The sequence below is a fragment of the Rhinolophus sinicus genome, chromosome 9 (genome assembly GCF_057876585.1).
Source record: "Rhinolophus sinicus isolate RSI-liver-muscle chromosome 9, RSI-T2T, whole genome shotgun sequence".
Taxonomy (NCBI): domain Eukaryota; kingdom Metazoa; phylum Chordata; class Mammalia; order Chiroptera; family Rhinolophidae; genus Rhinolophus; species Rhinolophus sinicus.
Window position 1 is genome coordinate 35,430,011 of NC_142509.1, and position 24,004 is coordinate 35,454,014.

At 47.6% G+C, this 24,004-nt stretch overlaps 1 protein-coding gene and 1 long non-coding RNA gene across 5 annotated transcripts in view; one reads left to right on the forward strand and one right to left on the reverse strand.

Moving 5' to 3' along the window:
* Nucleotides 1–24,004, forward strand: part of TMEM120B (transmembrane protein 120B) — a 50,495-nt gene that overhangs the window by 19,866 nt on the left and 6,625 nt on the right. For all 3 annotated transcript variants that reach the window (XM_019733953.3, XM_074321002.2, XM_019733954.3), the window contains exons 2-6: nt 10,587–10,705; nt 12,635–12,751; nt 13,456–13,515; nt 14,206–14,301; nt 19,077–19,166. In XM_019733953.3, the coding sequence (XP_019589512.1) occupies nt 10,587–10,705; nt 12,635–12,751; nt 13,456–13,515; nt 14,206–14,301; nt 19,077–19,166 (482 nt within the window). The remainder of the gene's footprint in view (nt 1–10,586; nt 10,706–12,634; nt 12,752–13,455; nt 13,516–14,205; nt 14,302–19,076; nt 19,167–24,004) is intronic.
* LOC141569133 (uncharacterized) lies at nt 795–18,801 on the reverse strand. 2 transcript variants are annotated; one of them, XR_012492529.2, is made up of 3 exons: nt 16,324–18,801; nt 7,169–7,298; nt 795–1,319 (listed from the first exon to the last, which is right to left on the reverse strand). It is a non-coding gene; the product is annotated as an uncharacterized LOC141569133 (long non-coding RNA). The 2 variants fall into 2 exon arrangements; XR_012492528.2 differs by lacking the exon at nt 795–1,319 and adding an exon at nt 1,667–5,819.

The window sequence follows — 24,004 nt, forward strand, 5'->3', positions numbered from 1 at the left end:
AAAGGATCTGATTTCTTTTGACTGTGATTTGCGTCGGCCAGGGCCTCACTGGACTCAGGGGCAAGGTCAGGTTGCTATGGGGCCTTTCTTTGCAGCTGGTTGGGGTTTCAGCCTTGCTGGTGAATTAAGTGTGGGTCTGAGAGCAGTGTTTGGCCCCATGGCCTGTGGTATGACCACAGAAGGTCACTTATAGACACGGTGGCAGGCGGCTTAATGAGCATTTCCTGACTTACATCACTGGAAACCTGACCACGTCCCTCCCACCCAGGAAGGAGGTGGCCAGAAGTGGCCTTTCCCTAAACCTGACCTCACAGAAATGCAGCGGCCTGGTGGGCCATTGTGAAGATTTTGGCTTTTACTACCAATAAAATGGGCATCCCTCTAGCTGTTGTGTATAGAATAGACATCAGGCGGGCCGGCTGGAAGCAGGAAGATAGTATTATTTCATTAAAACCTTATGAAATAGATCTCGTCACCCCCAATTTACGGGGAAAACTCAGTTATGCTAAGTCTCAGGACTTGTAAGTGCTGGAGCCAGGATTCAAACCCATGCTGTTGAACAACAGAGTCTGTGCCCTTAACCACTACCCAAAACATGTCTGTACCCTTGTCCTGTTTTGTGGGCTTGGACTCTTTCCCAATATCGACCTGATTCAAATATATGGTGATGGAAGGAGAACTGACTCTGGGTGGTGAACACACAATGGGATTGATAGATGATGTAATACAGAATTGTACACCTGAAATCTATGTAACTTTACTAACAATTGTCACCCCAATAAACTTTAATTAAAATAAAATAGGCATGATACAGTTTAGGTGAAGTCAACTTGCCATCCTTGGTAGAGTTTCCATGATGAGTCTTAGTTCTAAGTATACTCAACATCCAGAAATCTTTCTTTGAAGTTGATTCCTTGGAAGTAGAACTATACAAATGTAATCTTTTGAAAACTTACTACCCGAGAAGGACACAGCTATAAGGCACATTTTGGTCGTGGCCATGGCTCTGTTGCAGTTTTCTGGGTTGCCTACCAACTTCCAATGCTCCTGAGCCAGAGCCCGGTTTGAAAACACCACGAAGATTCCGTTGCTGGCAATTCTTGCAATAAATGTTGACTCAGAAATTCTGACTGCCCAGTTCTGGATCTTACAACTCAGCTAAGTTGTGTTAAGAAGGTATCTCCAGGTGTTTCCTGGCTGTGCTGGGACCTGGAGTCATTAACCTCGGCTTCCCACTGGAGCAGAGCGTGGGGCCTCAGATGACAGGAAAGGCGGCAGATTTCTGAATCCTCCAATGGAAACTGACTTCTGTATGTCTTCTGTACGTGGTATAAAAGGCGGGTAATCAGATGTGTAGGAAAGATGCTGTGGGCATCCCAGTGCACAGAGCTAAGGTTAGTGTTTCTATTTTTAAAAATTCATTTTACATTTTTATAAGTAATACAGATCCACATAGTTAAAAATTCAAATAAGAGATATGTACCAGGATTATCATAACACTAAAATGGCAAACCTAAATGTCCATCAGAATGGATAATTCCACTGAACATCCATGAAGAGCAGAATGAATTAACTAGAGCCAGGTGTATCAACATGAATCTTTTTTTTTTTAAATAATTTTATTGGTGAATATTGGGGAACAGTGTGCTTCTCCAGGGTCCATCAGCTCCAAGTCGTCCTTCAGTCTAGTTGTGGAGGGCGCAGCTCACTGGCCCATGCGGGAATCAAACCAGCAACCCTGTTGTTCAGAGCTCGTGCTCTAACCAACTGAGCTACCCAGCCGCCCCATGAATAAATCTTTTAGACAGAAAAGCAACATTGCAAACTTGCAGAGGGATGTGACTTATAATAAAGTTAAACATTCAGAACAACACTATGTATTGCTTACTGCTGCATATCTTTGTAGTACAAATAAAAGACTTGCAAGGGATTGAGATGGGCCAAATTCAGTATAGTGGCCATTCAGGCAGGATCTTAGCAAGAAGCAAGTGGCTCCCCCAGAAGAACCTCACCAAAGAGTTTCAGGAAGGGGCTATTTACAGAGCTGTGGCAGTTTAAGGGCGAGCCCCCAGGAGCTGGGATCAGTTCTAATCCTACAGGGGCGGAGAGAGGGGTCAGTCGCCAGAGCTTGGTCCAAGCTTGTTGCTGGGGCAGGGGAGTGAGGACAGGAGCTGTAGTGGTGGAAGGCTGCAGCAAAGCTGGAAGGAGGCAGGAGGAACAAATACCCCCATCTCACTCTCCCCCCACCCTCCAGTCTTGCGTCTTGGCCTCCCACTGGCCAAACCTAAGTGGGAGGCAGAGTAAGAGAGCCCAGGAGAAGTAGTCCAAAGGTATCAGCGCAGAGAAAGACTGGATTGATCTGGGGTGGGATGGGGGCAGAGATAACCAGCATAGGAGTTCCCCTCTTTGGGGGCAGGGCGTGGAACTACCACCTAGAAAGAATGCATAGGGGCTTTCCACCCAATGTGCACTATTATTTCTTAAACTGAGGGTGAGAGCGAGTGTTATTGTTACGATACGTTTCTTTTCTATTATACGATTTTTCTGTCCTTTCTTATGTGTGTGAAATATTTCGGAAAATGAGCAGAAAACCAGAAAGTCATCCAACGGTACCAAAAGGCTTATAAAGAAAAACAGCTCTGTAGGCTCAATGTCAGCCGTGTACATGATTCTGACTGTGCAAGTATCATTTACTGCAGAACTGAGTAGTGTACTGGGCTTGTATTTTTTTCTCTTAGAGAAATGTGTCTTAGCATTTGATTCTTTACTGGCAATGTTTGCCTTACACTTAGCCTCTTTTTTTTCCTATCCAAAGCTCTGTCCGTAGGTATTCTATCAAGTGCGTTTCTTTTCTTGGATTTCTTGGTCTCGAACTAGACAGTTGGTGGGGGAGGGGCTTGCTTTGTACTGCAGAATGGGTCCTTTCTTCCACAGCTGCCTGTCTGCTCTGATGCCCCCAGCACTCTGGGTTATTTTTAGAGGTAGTGACTTGATGTGAGAGTCAATCACCTTTAATAAGCTCGTGCTCCCTGCGCTGAGGGCAGAGAGCTGACTCCGTTTTTGGTGAGCGTCTCCCGTGTTCCAATCCACGGCTGCCAAGCTTAGAAATAAAAATACTGGTGTGGCAGTTTGGCGTGTTCTTTAAAAGTAAAACATTTACTATACGACCTAGCAAGTCCATTCCTAGGTACCTACCCAAGAGAAATGAAAATATACGTCCACACAAAGACTTGTACGTGAATGTTCATGACAGCAGCAATATTCGTAAGAGCCAAAAAGTGGAAATTAAAAAAAAAGCACGTGGAAATAGTCCAAATGTCCAACAACTGGTGAATGGATCAACAAAACGTGATCTGTCTATACCAAATTTTTATTGCAGTAAAAATACTAATACATGCTACTGTGTAAATAAACCTCAAAAACGTTGTGCTCAGTCAAAGAAGCCAGACATAAAAACCACGTATTGTATGATTCCATCTATATGAAATATCCAGAAGAGACAAATTTGTAGAGATAGAAGGTAGATAGTGGTTGCCAGGAGCCGGCAGGAGGGGAGGGGGAGAGTGAATACTAATAGACACGACGGGTCTTACTGGGTGATAGAATATTCTAAAACTGGATGTGGTAATGGTTGTATAATTTGATAAGTATACAAAAATCACTGAATTGTACACTTAAAGTGAATTTTATGTTATGTAAATTATAGCTCAATAGAGTTGTTTAATGGTTCGGGTTCTTAGGGTGGTGGGAAAGTACCCAATGTGGTTGTTCAGAGATCTATATTTTGGGGTGACTGTTCAGTTAGTGGCTAATGGAGGATTCATTCAACCTGACTCCAAGTCCTTGCTTTTGGCATCTTTGAGATGGCCGTGCCCAGTGCAAGAGCTTGGTAATAATTAGTCCCAGATTTGTGGCTTCTCTTCTTACCTGGACTTCGCCCAGAAGAAAAGCTCTGTTCTTTGGCACAATAATCTACATTCTGACACTTGCCTCTGAAATGAAGACACTCAACCCAACTGGCAAAGTCAAACAGAACAAAACAGCACGTGTTTGCTGATGTAATTGGGAAGTCAAAAGCGTACCACCTTCAGGTACAAGCCGAACCAGGGGCTCAAGTGACATTGTCAGGGCTCAGCCTCCATCTACCTCTCTGCTCTGTTTTCCTCTCTGTTGGGTTCATTCTCCGCAAGGCAGCCCCATTAGCTCTGGGCTTATATCCTGCTACCTTCAAAACTAGTAGAAAAAGAGTTTCTCTTTCAGCAGTTCTGATAAAAGCCTCACAACTGAGTTTCATTGGTTCTGAATGCCGTTCCCTGAATTACCCGGCTGGGTTGGGAGGCTGATGTTCTGATTGGCTAGGCTTGGGTCACGTGCCCTGGAGCCTCGGGTAGGGTCAACCCTGCTCCTTAGCCAGAGCTCATTGACAGTGTGGGGGAGGGATGGGACTCCAAAGATACTACGGAGGTATTAACCAGAAGGGGAATAGCTGCCTACTTGGCAAAAAAAAAGGAGGTCTCCATCTGGTGACTGGTTCCATTCAAAGCCACAAGGCCCAGGTTGAGTGCATGAGAGGCAAGAGTGGCTTGCTTCAGGGTGGTTCATCCCGCTCCTTGAAAAAGCAACTCAAAGCACAGGTCAAGACGTCAAGGGTCTGTTGGAGATACCCTCATGTGCAGCGGTTACCTAGGGACTCGAGGGAAGACAGGCATTGTATCCTCCCCACCCCCAGACCACCCCATGGACAGTGCATCAAGAGGCAGATGTTGTAAAATGGTTTAGCCATTTTACTGTGAAAAATGGTATGGAGGTTCCTCAAAAAACCAAAAAAATAAGACCCAGAATTACTCTATGATCTAACAATCCCACTTCTGGGTATATACTCAAAAGAATCAAAAGCAGGGCCTTGAACAAGTGTTTATATACCCATGTTCATAGTAACATTATTCACAAGAGAGAAAGATGGAACCAACACAAATGTCCACTGACAGATGAATGGATAAAGAAAATGTAGTATATCCATACAATGGAATAATATTCTGCCTTAAAAAGGAAGGAAATTCTAACATATGCTACAACATGGATAGAATTTGAAGACATTATGCTATGTCTAAATAAGCTAGGCACAGAAAGACAAATACTGTATGATTCTACTTCTATGAGGTATATAGGGGACTCAAATTCATGGAGACAGAAAGTACTAGAATGGTGGTTGCCAGGTGCTGGGTGGGGGAATTAGAATTATCGTTTGATGGGTTTGGAATTTCAGTTGGGATGATGAAAAAAGTTCTGGAGATGGATGGTTGTGGTGGTTACACAACAAGGTGAATGTATTTAATGCCACTGACTTGTACAATTAAAAATGGTTAAAATGGTACATTTTATGTGTATTGTATTACAATTAGAAGAGCAAAAAAATTAAATGATTAAAATGGTAAATTTTATCGTAATTAAGAAAAAAGAGCACATGAGAAACAGCTGTCTGGAAAAAAGTAAGGATCCAAGAAATGAACGGGTAACCTTTCCTACTGCCGTGTGACTGGCACGTGGACGCAGCAGAGACTGGGCATGAGCAAGGAATGCCCTAGGGGTAGAGAGTGTGTCACACTAAGGGCCCCCCCACCCCATGTTGTCTTCCTCGTGGCTAGCAAATCCTGAACCTGGAGCTGCCGACAGGAGGCCATGGGCCTTCCCATAGTTTTATCCCCTGGTATGTGGAGTCGTTCCTGATCCCCGGCAGTTTTCTCTTGCTCTGTCATTGGCCAGAGCCACTTCCCAGGGAAGATCTGATACTGAAGACCAGTGGAGCATTAGAAAAATGCCTGTAAAAAAGTCAATGATGGCATTGAGTGATGGGGAGGTGTGGGCAACTGTCATGTGCTGAGGGTGGGAGTGTAAATTGGTATAGTCACTCTGTGGGCAGTTTGCCAAGATCTATTAAAATGAAAAACAAGCCTGTACCCTCTGACCCAGCAATTCCACTTCTGTTCCCCAGAGAGAATCTTCCCTAGAGAGATACTAGCATGTGTGCCCAAGGAGGCAGTGCAAAGATATTATTCAATGTTGCATTGTTGGTTATAGTCAGAGACTGGGAACAATGTAAATATCCAGCAATAGGGGAAAGGCTTCAATAAAGTAAAGTAGTATGTCCATAGTATGGAACGCTGCACAGCACTAAAAAGAATGAAGTACATCTATATATTCTTAGATGGTTAGATCTTCAAGACACACTGTTGAGTGACAAAAGAAAGTTGTGGAATCATGTATATGCTGATACTGTTAATATACCAGGGGTGCCAAAAAAAATGTATACAAGTGGACACTTTGGTCAGCGTTGCTCAAGCAGTAGTTCACGGTAATCAGACGTGTCTGGATGCTGATGGGAACCACTTTGAGCACCTCGTGTAATTGCAGAAGTCAAACTTGTATTCATCTTTTGTTATCGGTATATATTGAGTGTTACAATTTTAATAGTTTTTTTTCCTTTCTTAAAATGTGTATTCATTTTTTTGGCACTCTCTATATTTTTTGAAAATCAAAAGTATGCGCTTTAGGGTATAAGCTATGCTGTTATAACAAAGAGATTCCCCAAATAAAAAGACTAAAATGAGGTATCTTCTTTCTTTCTCACATGACAATCCAAAGAGAGGTGTGGTCCAGGGTAAGTGGGGTCCAGTTATCTATTGCTGCATAAAACAACAATAATTGCATTTTGCTCATGGATTCTCTGAGTCAGGAATCTAGATGGGGCACAGGCTTGATGGCTTGGCTGTGCTCTATGATATTGAGGGCCCTAGGTGGGAAGACGTGAATGGCTAGGATTAACTCACATGGCTGGGGCTGGAATCATCTGGAAGTTTCTTTACCCCTATGGTGCCTGAGCTGGAATGACCAAAAGGTTTGTCTTAGTTGGGACTATTGATCGGAGTGTCTACGTGTGACTTTTGTATGTGGTTAGGGTTTCCATACAGCATGGTGGCCTCAGGGTAGTTGAGGTCACTTGGGTTCCAGGTTGGTTTGGCTGGAGATGGGACAGTGGGCTTTACCATTTGGATCATGTGGCTACCATCTTTCGTTTCAAGGTGACTGGACCGGTTGTTGCCATATCCCAGCCAGGAAAAGAGAGTGGAGGCCAAAGCAATTCCTTATAAAAATGTGGTTCAGAACTTACCTGCATCACTTCTGCTTGCATCCCATTGGCTGACTCTTAGTCACACTGCTGCACATAGCAGCGAGGGAGGCTAGGAAATGTTGTCTGTAGCTGGGCACCAGCCCAGCTGTAACTCTGTAGGGTTCTGTTGCTAAAAGGAAGCAAAGGAAAAGAAGTATTAGGGACGATTACTTTTTGCAACAATGTATTTTTCATATGTATGTATACATATTTGTGTGTGTATATAGAAATATAGAATATAGAATATGGAAATACATAGCTACATAGAATACAGTCTGGAAGACTACATAGAAAAGAATACAGTCTCCCAGACTGTATTCTTTTTTCTTCTGTTACCAGAAGAAATTGGTAACAGCGGTTACTTCTGGGAAAGGGAGAGAAGACAGGACAGGGGTGTGTATTCAAAGTCGACTCTAGCTGTAGCGTAGTGTTTTAATTTTTAACAAGGATAATGTCTTCGCCTTTTACTTTGAAGTTAAATATTAATTCAGACTGAAGAGGGCCTGACGAGCATCTGGCTGCTGATGTTGCAGTCTTGGTCTTATCTCCCTGTACTGGGACCCAACACTAAAAAGTGCCAGTAGGTCACGTGGCCCTTTATCTTCCAGGAGCCTCAGCTGGCATTGCCAGGACGCTCAGTCCCACTTTCTTGAAGACTAGAGTTAGGATCTTTTTGCCAGTCCTCCCCGCCCAGCTCTGGAGGATTTCCTTTATTACCAGCAGATATTGGTTGTACGTAGACGGCTGTTCGGGCACTTGAAGAATTCAGAAGTGACTAAAACCCAGCGTGTCTTTCTGCAGATTACTTATTAGTTACAGGTAGAAAGTTGGTCACTGTGCAGTGGAGCACGTGGGTGGACACCGCCTCTTCTAAGCAATTAACGCGAATATCACAAGACACTGTGTCCCTCCTAATGGGGACATGGAGGGTACAGTGTTGTTACTTTAGTGGTATTCTTGCTCCTAACGCAGAACCCAAATCCAATCAGGAAGAAATAACAGACAAATCCAGATGGAGGGACATTCTCCATAACAACTGGACTGAACTCTTGAAAAATGTCGATATCATGAAAGACAAAAGAAAGTCTGAGGAACTATTCTAGACTAAAGGAGACTAAAGAGAGAAGCAGTAGTCTAAGGCAGGAGACTGAATTGGGTCCAGGATCTTGAGGGAAATTGCCATCAATGGACAGCTAGCAAAATAGGAATTTGGATGCTATTTGAGGTCATAGTCTTGTGTTGTATCAAGGTTACGTTTTCTGTGTTTGATAATTGTACTGTGGCACGAAATATTTAGGAGTAAAGAAGCGATGTCATCTACAGCTATCTCCCAGACGGTTTAGAACAGGAGTAGGCAAACTTTTTTTGGCAGAAAAGCCAAGTAGTAAAGATTCTAGGTTTTGCGGGCCATATGGTCTCTGTCACAACTACTCATTCTGCTGTTGTAGTTCCAGAGAAGCTACAGCTAATGTGTAAATGACTGGGCACGGCTGTGCTCTAATAAAGCTTATTTACACATAGTTTAATTTAAATTTCATATATTTTTCACACGTCACCATGTACACTTCTTTTGATTTTTTTCAACCAAGCAAAAACCATTTCTAGCTTATTGCCCATACAAAATCATGTGGCTGGATTTGGCCTGTGGCTTAGTGTACCGATGCCTGATGTCGAAAAGGAACACACACACACACACACACACACACACACATGCACACACATGGGAATAAAGCGAATTATAGCATAATGCTAACAGTTGGTGAATCTGGGCGAAGGCTATAGGGGAGTTCTGTGTACTCTCTTACAATTCCTCTGCAAGTTGGAAATTATTTAAAACTAAAAAATTAAATAAGAAAGAGACAGAAGTTTCCTCTCTGGGGGCCCAGGAAGGAGGGAGTGATGACACTAGGCCTATTACAGAGACTGAGCCCTCTGTCGGGGACCAAGGGAAGCTTGCTCATAGTTGTCCTTCAGCACTGCTCCTAATTGTCATCTAGTGACTTCATCTTCTTCACGTCACCCTTGCCATCTGGCTTACCCTTCATTTCTAGGGACCCTGGTTGGCAGGCACGAGAATTTAGGAGCTGGTCTCACTATTTCACCAACCCCTTTTTCTCTCTCTGCTACATACATTTCTCCACCAAGAAAATGACCAAGAAAACAGCCACTCTAAATATGCTCATTGGATTATTGTATCTAATTTCATGGTTCTCGTCCCTCATATTGGTTTCTCCCAATTGTTGGTATCTGTCTTAGATGATCAAATCTAGAGGGAAGGGCTTGTTTCCCGGCAGATAGCGTTACTTGGGGGTGTGCAGTGGCAGCAGTGTCGAGAAGTCACTGTGTTCCATTCTCCCAGGATTGGGGGGTCTCTGTATTTCCTTTGGCGTTGTGGCCCTGACTGGTCATTTCCAGGAATGAGATATTAAGTTCATTGGAATGACTGTGTCGGGGTACGGAGGGTTGGTTTTAAGAAGTATAAGCTTTTCTTAGTTGATTCAGCCAGAACTCTCTTCATGGCCAGGATCAGGAACCCAACTCAAACAGGCTTCAGTGAAAAGGAATTTATGAATTTATGTAACCAAGAGCATTACATTCAGACTTGGTTAGATCCAAGGGCTGAAATGATGCTGTGGGAATTCTGTCTCTTGCCATGTCTCAATTCTGTCTTCCTATGTGGCTTCATTCTTTTTGTTTTAACTTTTATTTATTTTAAGTGTGTTTTTCCAGGACCCATCAGCTCCAAGTCAAGTAGTTGTTTCAATCTAGTTGTGGAGGGCGCAGTTCACACTCGCCCATGTGGGGATCGAACTGGCAACCTTGTTAAGACCACGGCCCTCCAACCAACTGAGCTACCGGCTACCCTATTTGGCTTCATTCTTAGGCAGGCTCTCCCGACTCAGCAGCCCCAAGTGTACCTGCTATCATCTTAGCAAACAGAGGAGAAAGATGGCATCTCTAAACCCATATGTGTAGCTGGAGTCCCAGGGTTGACTCACTGACCCAGTTTGAGCCATGTGTCCATGTCTGAACCAATCAGTTGCCAGGGGATTGGAGGATACTCATTGACCAGCCCTGGGTCACATGACCACTTTTGGCATGGGGATTGTCAGCTCTACTCAAACCATCTGGACTAAGAGTTGACAGAAGATGGCCCCTCAAAGTTATGTGGTTGCTGTTGACATTAGAAAGGATGGAGCCGGGACAGGAAAACCCCCAACAGTTCCTTGTTAACCGAGGGTTGTGTGATGGTGAGTTCTCCAATTCCAGGCCCAACTTTCTGAGCCCCATCTTTGATAGTTGTAGTTGTATTGTCTTGGCTATGACGTCTGTAGTCGCGTCCCCTAACGCAAGCAAACTATCAAAAACGACCTGTTTATGTTCTCTTCCATACTATGCCTGCTCCTCTGTCCCTCAGGAAACTCACAGGGTCTACAAGCAGAAGCTGGAGGAGCTGACGGCGCTCCAGACTTTGTGTAGCAGCTCCATCCACAAGCAGAAGACACGACTCAAGGACCTGAAACACACCCTCCAGAGGTAGGCGGCGCTGCACCTCAAAGGCTCCCCTGGTGCCACGGGTCAGAAACCAGCTCAACACCGGCTTGAGCAGAGAATGGAAATTTTAATGGAAAAAAACTAGACGTGGCTTCAGGCATCACTGAATCCGGGGTCAAAGGGTAGTTTTCGGAATCTGGTTTTTTCCTCTACGTTCTGCCTTCCTCTAGATGGGGTTCACTCTCAGGCTGACCATCCCCTCATGGTCAACGAGATGGCCACCAGCAGTGCCGGGCTTCTATCCTCCAGCCTTTCTTCCGACTGGCTTCGCCACCCCAGCAGAATGAGAACTTGTGTTTCCGCAAAAGTTCTGGGTGTGATCCTCACTGGCTGGAATGGGTCACATGTCATCCATCTGTGAAGCAATCACGGAGACTGGTTAGGCAAGACTAGGTCACGTGCTGAGTTTATGGACTGGGCGGAGGGACCACCCACCCTACATGAGCCACGTGGAGGGGGGAAGAGTATGAGAGATGGTTCCCCAGAGGAAAGTGGTTATAAGAAGTCCTGCAGGCAGGTGCACTGTCAGTATCCTTTCCATGGGTGTGGGGGCTCACCCCGCAGGCTCACTGGTGTAGGAGGTAAAAAGTCTGGCGTCCCCCCTGGGGATGGACATGAGATCACGATGTAGTTCAGTCCCTGAGGCCAGGACCACATGTTCACTTCGCAATCCCTATGTCTTCATACTTTGGGACGTCCTCTCACCCCGGATAGGTGAAGAGGTCCAGTGGATGCTGTCACGGGCCTCCCCTCTCCCTCCCCCTCCCTCCAATGCAGGCAGGGAAACCGAGGCTCTGAGTAGCTTGTGTCAGGTCACTTACTTGGGCTTCCATTCCAGAGTGTGTGGCTCCTGGTGAGTTCTGCCCCTGTGGACAAGGTTTGGGAAGGTTGCTGATCATACCCCTGACCTTGGCTGACCATTTTGGAAATGGAGGCCTATTAGTCATGGGGTAAAGCGTGGATGGTTTTACGCAATGCAATGGCCACTCTTGGAAAAACACATCTGACTGATGGCAGGACTCAAGAATCTTTCATCTGTCTAGGGTTTTTCAACTTTGGTAGTAATAACTCTTTGCTTCTGGGGGCTGTCCTGTGCATTGTGGGATATTTAACAGCACCCACTAGATGCCAGGAAAACCCTCCACCCTGTGTTGGCAACCAGAAAGTTCCCAGACCTTGCCTAGTGTTCCCAGTTGAGAACCACTGGGTTAGAAGGTTGACCCATGAGTTCAGGTCAGTGTAAGGGGTCCTTACCCTGAGGACCCCTACTATTTTGAGATTGTCTGTGACTGACTTGTTTTTCTAGTTTTGAGAGTTAAATGTCATCAAAGAATAACAGTTCGACCTTGATTGATTGCTTATGTTCTCAAAGTGCCGTTCTGTCTGCCCGCTTAGTAACCTTCAGGGTATTCCTTTAGAAGAGCCCCGTCCTTTTGTGTCCCAGCTTAGTTTGCACAAGGCACGGACATATAATTCTTCTTTATTGTAAGCTTTCCATTTAGTTTGCTTCCGCTGATTAAATCAAAGTCATTTGGGAAAAAAACAGAATAGTGAAACTAGTATTGCTAGTAGATATCCACTAAGCTTGTACTACTCTGAGGCGAGTATCGTTCTAAATACTTTAAATTGCATTTACTCACTTAATCCTCACAATGGTATTGTCTACGAGGTAGGCCTGATGTTATCCCTGTTTTTCAGGTGTGGAAAATAAGGCAGAGAGGTTAAAGGACATTCCCAAGGTCACAGGGTTAGCAGGGAGCCAGCCTCAAACCCAGAGAGTACAGAAAGAGAAGTGAGGTTGTGAGAAGCACTGGGATGGAAAGATGGGAGGGCAGTGCCCAGAGTTTCCAGATTCTTCCTCCAGTCTGAGTAATGCTCCCACTTCTTCTGCGCCAACACTTCTGCCCACAGGTACAAGCGCCATGCCGGTCAGGAGGAGGCAGAGCTCGTTCAGCAGATGGGCGCCAACATCAAGGAGCGGCAGAATATTTTCTTCGACATGGAGGCCTACCTGCCCAAGAAGAACGGGTAGGAGCTGGGAACTTACACACTGCGCCCAGACACCTACCCCCCTGCTGCGGGAAGATACCCAGGCCTAGGGCACCTGGTCTGCGTAACTCCCACCTTCCCCTTGGGACTTGAGATTGAGGGGGAAAGGCAGAAGTGAGGGCAGAGAGGGACGCTTCCTCACAGGTTCCTCTGTGAACACACAGTGGCTATCCTTGGTGGGGGCTGGGAGGGGGGCGCAAGGGAGCCTCCTGGGACTGGAGGGGTTTTATTCTTTGATCTGGGTGTTGGTTGCATGGATGTGTAAATATGTAAACATTCATCATGTTGTATACGTACTTAAGATTTGTGCACTTATGATGGTTATGCCTTAATTTTTGAAAAGAGCCCATTTTAAATTGACCTAGAGGTTGTACACATGGCCTTCACCTCATTGGCTGGAGCTTAGTCACATGCTCACATGAGCTGCAAAGGAGGCTGGGAAATATGGTCTGTAAGCCAGCTAAAATGGGCGAGATGGGTCAGTCCCAGCGGTCCCGTGTCACAGTCGTCAAGGTTCTCTAATCAGTGTTCTCATTTGATGTGAGGCCCATTGGACTGCTGAGCTTAGCAGCCTGTGTTCCCACTGGCTGCTCAGCGCATGCTTATTAAGTTTGAATATTTGCGGTTGGGGCCCACGCCCGGGCTCTTAGGGATGTGCGGACCTCACGGGTCTTTCCTTCCAGGCTCTACTTAAATCTGGTCCTCGGCAACGTGAACGTGACCCTTCTTAGCAACCAGGCCAAGTAAGTGTCCCGGACCCCACCTGGCTTTACAGAATCCAGGTATTTTGCTTTTTCAACTCAGGAGAGATGGACCAAGCTAATTTTTGCATAAATGAAAAAAATGTTAACAGTTGGGGCTCTGGCTCTTGGTCTTTCTGACACTCTCCTCTTTGGCGGGCAGACCCCCTGGGGGAGGTTTCCTTCCTTCCTTCCTTCCTTCCTTCCTTCCTTCCTTCCTTCCTTCCTGATATTAGGTGGACAGGATTGCCAGTTTCCCATGAGAAATGGCCCCCGCTCTGTTCCACGCCTTATCATACACTTTTCTCCTGGGAAGCATTCAGTCCTGTCTGCCCCGAATCTATCAGTTTCCAGGGAAATGGAGCCATGGAGTTTCCACTACAATAGCTGGTTGGGGGAGGGGACCCTGTCTCTGTTCCTCGCTCATCTCCTGTCATGGCTTGAAGCCCTAAACCAGGAGGCCAGGGACATGGGAAGCTTGGCACATCAACCATCATTCCCTAATTGGTCGCCACCATTCATTCAAGACCAGGTCTCTCCCTTAGTGAGATCAGAAGGTCCTTGTGGGATGCGGACGGCAATAACTTAATGATCTGATGGAGTGAGGCTCCTGCCCCCAGATGGGCCGTAGTTATATTACTGAAAATGCGGCAGTAGTGACATGACCTTCCCTGGGGGTGTCTGTTGCCGCAGATTTGCCTACAAGGATGAGTATGAGAAGTTCAAGCTCTACCTGACCATCATCCTGCTTCTGGGTGCTGTGGCGTGTCGATTCTTCCTTCACTACAGGTAACGCAGCGTGACCGTGTGTGTGGGCATGCGGGGGGTGGAACGGGGGCCACGAGAGAGGGATTCAGTGTCTGTCTTGCATCTACAGTGTTCGGTGTGGTGCAGTGCAGATAGAGAAGGGCCATTTCCCATGAGGCATAGCAGTCCTGTCCATTCTGCGTCCCTCCAACCAATGCCTACTAAACGGCTGCTGGAGAGGCTTTATAATGTAGTAGTTTAAAAAGATTACAATGTGGACTCTTCATACAATGGAATATGATTCGGCCGTAAAAAGGAATGAATTTCTGACACACGCTACAATATGGACGAACCTTGAAAACATATTAGGTGAAAGAAGCTGCTCACAAAAGGTCACATAGTACATGATTCCATTTCTATGAAATGTCCAGAACAGGCAAATCCATAGAGACCGAAAATAGATGAGTGGCTGCTGGGTGCTGGGGGAGGGGAAATGGGGAATGACTGCTGATGGGGATGGGGTTTCTCTGGAGTGATCAGAATTAGATAGTGGTGGTTCTGGAATTAGATAGTGGTGATGGACGCACTACGCAGTGAATATACAAAAAAATCCCACTGAATGTATACTTTAAAAGTGTGAATTTTATAGTATGTGAATTATACCTCAATTACAAAAAGAAAGAGAGGAAGAAAGGAAAAAGAAGGGAGGGAGGAGTGAAGGGGGAGAGAGGAAGGAAACAAAAAGGAAGAACAGAAAAAAAGAAAGAAAAGAAAGAGTGAGGGATGGAGGACGGACTGCCTGGGTTTGGATTCAGACTGGCTATTAGTGTGGGCAGGTTCCCTCTGGGAGCCTCAGTCTCCCTGTCTGTAAAACGAGGGTGGCACCGTGCCTACCTCGCAGGGTTGTTGTGACAAGTCAGTGCAGTAGCACGTGTGTGCAGGGCTCTGCCCAGGGTGGTGCCCGGCAGTGCTGTCTGCATCGGACAGGCCAGGGGCTGAAGTGGCCCAGCCCGGGGGGTTGCATTTCTCCCTCTGGCCCGGTTCTCTGCCCCAGGGGGGGCAGTCAGGCACAGCCTGGGCATGTGGCCCACGTATTAAGGGTTTATTTCCTAGCAGACACTTGGCTGGGAGTCCAGTTGCTGGTCTGGCCACTTGAATGTCCACACAAAGGCTCTTTTAGGCCCTGGGCCCGTGCCCGCCTGCTGCCTCGGACCTGGCCTGTTTCCCCGCAGGGCAAAGGCTGCACACATCAGTGATGCCTTCTCACACGCCCCGCTGGAAGAGGGTAAAAGTTCCTAATGTGCAACCAACCCCTCCCTTTGCTGGGCCCTTGGGCCCTCGGGGGGCAGACCTGTGGTGTGTTTCCAGTTCTCAGGCTCACTGAGGGCTTGGATATTTCCGTTTATCCCTGCCCCTTCTGTGTTGGTTTCCTAGGGGTGTCGTAATAAAGCATGGCAGCCTGGGTGGCTTAAAACAACAGAAAGATTTTGTCACAGTGTGGAGGCCGGACGTCTGACGTCTAGGTGTCAGCAGGGTGAAGGCTCTAGTCTTCCCGCCTCTTCCCACTTCCGGTGGTGGCCGCCATCCTTGGCATTCCTTGGCTTAAGGCTGTTTCATTCTAGTCTCTGTCACATGGCCTCCTTCCCTGTGTGTCCCCGTGTCTCTCTCATGGCCTTCTTATGAGGACACTAGTCATTGATTTTAGGGTCCACCATAACCTCGTATGGCTTCATTTCAACTACTTACATTTCCAAAGACCCCATTTCCAAATAAGGTCATATTCTGAGGTCCTGGGTAAATATGAATTTGGGGGCGAGGGCACTATTTAACCCAGTGTACCTTCTGTAGGTTAAAAATAGGACAGGGGAGGGGGCTGGCCAGACAGCTCATCTCTGTTCCCTTCCCACAGGCACTTGCCCTGCTGGTTAACCTTGGACAGATATCCTGACCTCTCCCTGCCTCGGTTTCTTCACACAGAGAGTGAGGATAAGGGGAGCTCCTTGGCAGGGTGGTTGTGAGGACTGGATGAGTTACATCTGTGGGGTTCAGAACAGTGACACATACGCATTGCCTGGTGTCAGCCATTGTTATTGCCGCCGTTCAGCTGAGCTTGGGTTTGGATCTCACTCCAGCGCTTACCACCTGGGTGATCCTGGGCAACGCACTTCCTGTCTCTGAGCCTCAGTTTCTTCATCTGTAAAATGGGAAGTAATACTGTCTTAGTTTGGGTTCCCTCAGAAGAGCCCCTCCCCCCACCGAAGACAAGCATTTGAATGTGCCAGTATTTTATTCAGGAAATGATCTCAAGTATTACTGGTGGGGGAATGGGAAGTAAGACTGGGGGTAGGGGGAGGTCATCCGATGGGCACCTGGAGTTCAGTGCTGCTGGGTGATGGAGGGAGAGTGTAGAATGTGCCTCAGTTATCCCACCTGAAGGGCGAGGGCACAGGGGTGTTTATCTCCTAAGGCTGTCAGTCAGGACTTGGAGGATTGCTCCCACAGGGAGTTACTTCCTCTGCTCTCCTCACCTGCCCCTCCCACCAGCAGGGGCCTGAGAGAGCCCCCAGGTGAGCCAGGAGGGAGTCGCAGGTGCTGGCTGTTAGGAGTCACAGCGGGGCATGGATGTGTAAGGGCACCTGCCACAAGAACCAGTTCTGGAGGGTTGTCCGCAGATCCAGAGAGATTGTCCACATAAAATACCTGAAACTTTGTAAGTCCCCAATGGTCACTGCTGGGCTCGTGTGGCCAGCTGAATCATGGTCCCCTGAGATGTGCACATTCTAAAACCCAGAACCTGTGACTATGTTGCCTTACATGGTAAAAGGTCTTTGCAGATGGATGAAGGTAAGGATCTTGAGATAGGCGATGATCCTGGATTATTCAGTGGGCCCAGTACAATGACAAGCGGCTTTCTAAGACAGAGGAAGGAGGGTCAGAGTCACAGAAGGAGATGTGACGACAGAAGCAGGGGCAGAGTGATGTGGGGCCACGAGACAAGGAACGTAGGTGGCCTGTAGAAGCTGGCATAGACAAGGAGACGATTCTCCCCCAGAGCCTCCAGAAGGAACGCAGCCCTGCTGACGCATTGCAGACTCTGACCCCCAGAACTTTAAGAGAATAAATGCGTGTTGTTTTAAGCCACTAAGTGTGTGCCCACTTGTTACAGCAGCGACAGGAAACTCATACAGTTCAGCAGAACAGATTAAGACCGGCACCTCAAACAAGTCCATTACGTGCCAGGGCCATAAAACTTGATGTTTACTTCTCTCTCTACTGATAAGATAAGGAAAGGGCCAGTGAAAAATAGCCTGGTAACCACCACTCGTTACTGGGCCGGCCCCTGTCTTGAGATGAGCTCAAAAGTCAGTATCTAAGTGACTCTCTGCACTGGGGGTCCATCCCTGTTCCCTGCTGACCCCCTCATTTCCTGTCCAAGTCAAGTAGGCCTTTGATCTTCTCAGAGTTAGGTGTCTGAGACTCATTTCTTAGACTTTGAACACTGTGTGCTTCTAAAATTATGACAGGGAACGTATATAGCTCTTCCTAGGCTGTAGGCACCGTTCTAAGCACTTTATGTTTTAAAGTCAGCGGGTGCTCACGGCAGCATACGCAGGAAATGCCGTTACTGTCCCCACTTCACAGGGAGAATCACTAACTTGTCCTTGGGTCCCCAGGAGGGAAGAGGCGGAGCCTGGGTTGGAACTTAGGCCTTGTGTTTTCAGTGTGGACCTGACCCTCCAGAGACTGCCTCTGCAGGCGATGGGTCAGCAGCTCGGGCGATGGATCAGCTTAGAGTCTATCATAGTGACCACAAAACAGGGTCACATAGCTTAAAAGACACCGCCCAACATCTTCTATTATTGTTAAAGTGTCCTCTTTCCATCCCCCCTCCCTCCAGGGCCATTATAGTTGGGGAGAAGAAGAAATGGAGGCGGGGCCAGGGGTGTTTTTCCTCCCCTTTTCAGACAGACAGCACCTGGTACTGTCCTTTCTATTCTTATGCCGAATGGATCTGTGTGACACTGGGAGGTACAGAGGCACTTCCCCATCAGGGTCAAAGATAGAGTCTTCGCTCGGATCTCATCAGAGAGACTGGCCGTGGTGGGGGAGCCCTCTGAGGGGCTGTCTGTTGCAGGCTGTCTCCCAGGATCCTTCACGGAGGGGATTTTTTTACAGATGGCAAAGCTGAGGCCAGGCAAATCTCTGACATGGTCACACAGAGCATGTCTGCCGCCCCTCCACTCTGACCAGGACACAGCGTGGCTCCAGACGCCCAATCTGTCGGCCTTTAAGACCTGCTTTGCCCAGCTCCTGGCTGTGGTCACCGTCTGGAAGACAGGAAGCCCTTAATTTCGTTTTACAGACAATTCAAGCCCTAAGAATTGTAACAAAGTTTACAGAACATTTAACGGGGCAGAGGGAGTTTACATTTTGACGCTACACACAGTTTCAAATAGCGTATAGGTTTCCGCTTACAGTCCTTCTGTCGCCATCCCACCCGAAATTTCACCTCAGACAGTAAGAATTTAGAAGGGAGACAGGTTGTCGTGGGCTGGGTGGTCAAGGAAGGAGGGGAAACCTCAGCTAGAGCCTTAAGGGGATAGGATTCAGGTAGAGAGGTGAGGAGGGGGATGGGCATTCTAGGTGGAGAGAAGACACCTGAGAGGCCAATCCCCTCTGCCTTCCCGGGGATCGAGGGTTCCAGAGACACAACTGTGTGGGCAGCCCTCAGCCTGGGTTGCTGTTCTGTTGCGGTGGGGTTGGGACAGCCGTCTCTGGTTCTCACACCTGCTCTCGGGGCTGTTTCTCCACACCAGGGTCACAGATGAAATCTTTAACTTCCTGCTCGTGTGGTATTACTGCACCCTGACCATCCGGGAGAGTATTCTCATCAGCAACGGCTCAAGGTAATTGGGGGCCTGGCTTTGTGGGGGGCGTAGAGGGAGCCGAAGGGAGATCTGTCATGGAGGGGAGGCAGGTGAGGGCTGTCACTCTCATCCTGCGTTCCCTTCCTCCTCGGGGGCCTCCATGACCTGTTCAGACCCAGAGAGGAGGAAAACTGCAGTGTCACTTGTTGTGGTCGGTCTCTTGCTTACCAGATACCCTAACTCAAATGAGTTCAACATAACAGGAAATTTATTTTCTCATATCACGGAATAGGTCCATTGGGGCTGACTTCAGGTAAGGCTTAATCCAGGTGCTCAGACAATGCCATCAGGACCCAGCTTCTTGCTCTCACCTATTCTGTGTTGTCTTTATTTTCAGGTTCCATGTAGGGCCATCTGGCAGCTCCAGGCTTATGTCTTTATTTCTATCATTCCCAGCAAAATAGGGCACATTACTCTCTTTCAGGAGCTTACTGAGTCCTACTGGTGCTCACTGGGTCACATGCCTGTTTCTGAACCAGTCACTGTGGCCAGAGAATGCGCTGCTGTGATTGGCCAGGCTTGAGTCTTGTGCCCCCCACCATGGCCGTCATTGGAAGCCTAGAAGCTGAGTGTCAGGAGGGGAATGGTTCCCCAGAGGAAAATTGGGATACTGTCACTAGAGGATGAGTGGATTCTGGTGACAAGAGTGATGGTTCCCCATAGGGAGATGAGAGTCTCAGGACTCAGTTAAGACCCATGGCTTACCATCTGCAGGACCCATTTTCTATAGTTCTGATTCCTTTTTGGCGTGGCCATCTGAACCTCTGCACACCATTCTTACCCTGTCCTTTCCTGAAACAAAAAGTAACAACTTCTGAACCCCTCCCCGCTTCCTTCCTCCTGGGGGCTAGTCAGAAACCACCAGGAGCTGTGTGTTTAAGATTGGGACATCTGCCAAACTCCCAAATAATTTGCCACCTTCTCACTTTTCTGCCCAGTGGTCTTTTAGGGCATATCCCTGCTCTGCCGGGCCTTACTCTGAACGTAGAGCCAAGAGGTAAGGACGGGGAACGGTGGTTCTTAGGTATGTGGCCCTGTAGCCTGTAGCCTTTTAGAAAAGATCAGTGTTTCTCAAACTGCCCTCAGTCCTGTCCCAACCGTGCCACGTTTGCCATGTCCACATATCCCCTGGATGATCATTTTCCCACATGTTAAATCAACCCTCTCCTTTATTTTTGTTTACTTAAGTAAATATTTGTTTTAAAAGGAAACTTTATGTCACTACCATACATGGAAAACCAGCCTCAATTGCAGGAAAGAGGAAGTAGTAGAAAAATATCTTTCTTTTCATTGTCTAATTTATTGAAGTCAATCATTCTTGCTTCCTGAAGGCTGAGCCTGAGGCCTGCTCTCTCTCTTACATGTGTGTAAAAAGGGAAATGAGCAGATCTTCAGAGGCTTTAAAGATGTATTAGCATTCAACCAAGACTCTCTCCTTGACTTAATCAGGAGAATGGAAAGAACAGAAAAGACAATTCAGTACCATCTGGTGTTATCTTGAGTATCATCAAAAACTCGCCCCATGCTTTGGGAAACACTGAAGTAGAAAATCTTACCAAATAAATAACATTCATAGTTTTCCTTAATTTTAGTGAATAGTATTTTTCTGTTTTTGGGTGTGGTTGGCGGGGAGCCAGGGTAGTAGACAGTGGGGAAATGGGACCAGGGCAAAGCGTTCTTGTTACTAATTCTCATCCTGTACCCATGCGCTTGCTGTCAGTCTTGGAGTTTCACCCTTTTGATGGACTCATATTAAGAGTGTTCAGCGTCTCTAACAGTAACTAACACTTTAGTAAGAGTTACTCTGGTTAGTTCTTTTCTCTAGTATGACAGTCTGTAGATGGGGGGTTACCAGAGAGAAGGGAGCGTGACCGAGTGGAGGTCCCTGTAAGGGTCGGGTACACCAAGAAAATGGGGAGGGGGACAAAAAGGGGAAGAAAAGGGGTTCCAAAGCCAAGCCTTATTTGCCTAGTGCTTTATCAGGGGCTTTTTCAGGGCCTCCTTTGAGCTTGTGTTCCGACAGGACAGCAGGAAGGGTTGTCTCTCAGCTTGGAGTGCAAAGCTTTGCATGTGGGTCCACTCTGCTCCCATCTGTCATTAATCACTGTGCCAGACACTGAGCTAGAGACTCTAAGATCGCTCATACTCAGTGCTTTTTGGGAGCATTCATAGAGTTTTTTTAGAAAGACCCATTTATGGCAAATATAGTTCAGGAATCTCCAGTGGTAATGGCACCTTTCCTCCAGACCCATCCTTCCACTCTGGCCTGGGGCCGGGGTTTGCATGTGGTGGAGGTGCGGAGTCTGGAATGGCTGGGGTGGGCCTGTACAGGTGCCTCATCTTTTGAAATGACTACGGGAGTTTTGGCCAATTTGTGGGGGCCGGGGGGTGCATGGTAGATGGGCCGAATCTAGGTGACTAAAACTTGTGACTCACCCTCTACATCTGTTGGATATTTAGCCTCCATCCTTCCTCAGCTCCTTCTCGGTGCTGATTTTTCCTGGGCGTGGGCAAGGGAGATACCTTTGAGGTTTCCCCTCACGCTTGGCCCTTCCCAGGGAATCGCTAAGAAACCAATAACTAAGAGAGCACAGGGAGGAGGAGTAGGGAGGGGTCTGGATTGGGGTGAACTCTATCTTTTTCATCTCTGAAGCATCCCAGGGCCAGCTCGGGAGCTCAGGGTTGGTACCCAGTAAACACGCCCCATGGTCTTTATAGAAGTGAATTGAACCCAAGCTCTGCAAGGAGGCAAGGTCCTTGGGGCCATACCGGTGTTCTAAAGACAGGTGGAGCTGAGCCGTATGGTCTTCCTGGAGGCTTGTTGCCCAGTTTTGGTCTGACTGAACCTCTTTCATTCTGTTCCTGGTTGCACCTGAGACCTGAATTAGGGGTGTGGTCAGGGAAGCAGGCCTAGAGAAGTGGGAATATGGGGGGGACTCCCCCATCATGGGATGGAACCACCCTTGCTTTGTGTCTGATGCCTCCCATGAACTCATTAGCTCAGTTAGTGCAATAAGCAAGTCAACTTCCCTTGCAAATTTTGTAAATGAGAGAAAACCACCGATAGGAATAAATATGAAGGGGATTTATGGGAGCATATAAATGGATGAAAAGGGCTCAAGCAATGTTAGTTCCCTTCCCCACCCACCCCATTCTACCTATTCTGTTGTCCCCTGCACTGGTTCCCACAGCCCAAGTCAGCATCCTACTGGGTCAGCAATCCCAGAGGAAAAAACTACTTTCCTCTACAAGTCTAGCTGCAATCTTGAGACAGACTTCTGATTGGTTAGGCACGAGTCACATGCTCATCCCTGAGCCAATCACTGTGGCTGGAGGGATGCAGAGCCCTGATTGGCTGGCTCTTGGTCATGTGCCCAGTTATATCACTCAGCTGCACCCCAACCACCCAGACTGTGTAAGGGTGAGTTCCCTCCCCGAAAGAAAGCTGACACCTGGAACCAGAGGGGGTGGGGGGGTTGATTGACAGACAGGCAAAACAGCAGATGTCCCCTACAGTTAGTTCTGAGCCAGAATGAATAATGAATTAGGGATCATATTCATTTTTCTGTCTAGCCAGCCAACCAGTGCCTGGCTCTAATGTGCTCTTATAAAAGCCTTTCCTGGCACACAGAGGGATAGGGGTGGCAGGCAGGCAAGGAAGGGATCCTCAGTGTAGAAGCCATTCCCCCCACTGCCCAGATTACTGGAAGCACAAAGCCAGAAATGGCCTGCGGTTGAATAGTGGCTGGTGCACGTGTCTTATGCAAGCATACAAACATGGCCAAGGTGCCCTGAAGGGAGGGCCATGGTCTCCCTGGGGAACAATCCTCAGATACCAGGACATGCTGTCCCTACATTCTGGCAGGAGTGCACCGCCCTTCCCGGGACATCTACTGTCTGCTTATTAAAAAGCCCGTTAGCTCCTGCGAGCTTCATTTCTGTGGCAAAACGGGTCCAGAGAGTGACTGCTAAAGTGTGCAGGTTTCTTTTTGGGGTGACAAAATTGTTCTAAAACCGACTTGTGTTGACAGGTGCGCAACTCTGTGAATATATACTTTAAGTGGGTGAATTGTATGGGATCTGAATTACATCGCAATAATAAAAGTGTTATATAAACATACACACATGCACAAAACCTGTCCAGAGCCCTGGAGTGTGCAGATGGGCGACGGGGCTGGTGAGGCCTGCACTGGAGATGAAGTGACTTCTAGCCATTCCCAGTGCCGTTGAGCTGTGTTTATTGGTGGCAGCTGTCATTGCTGGGCTCTGGGCACGGCAAGCTGTGAAATTAAAAGCTGCTGCTCAACCAAGCTTGTTACCCAGAGCCCGTATCTCCCAGACAGAGAGAGGGCACTTCTCAGGGGAGCTTTGGGGAGCAGGACAGAGGAGCGTGGAGCTTGCCGCAAACTGAGGACTTGCATGTGGCTTTGTGGTGAACTGGGAAGGTTCCAGAGAGGCTTCCTGGGTGCTCTTCTAGCTGAAAGTCAGAATGAGGTCAACTGCCTTTTCTATCAGAGAATTAGTGCCAGGGACCCACGTAGAGTCTGGGGAGGGAGAGACGGGGAACAAAGACGTGGATTGATGTCTTACCTTGTTCCATGAACTCATGTGGCACCTGCAGCCATCTCCTGTCACCTCTGTGCTGATGGCATCCAGACCAGCTGTAGCTTTCGCCAGCCATACCTCCTGGACATCACTTCATTCATTTCAACATTTATTGAGCGCCTACTGTTTACCTAGTGCTGTTAGTGCTGGGAATAAAGGAAAAAGCCTTGTCCCTCACCATAACCCTTGAGCGACCCACAGGCCATTGTCTG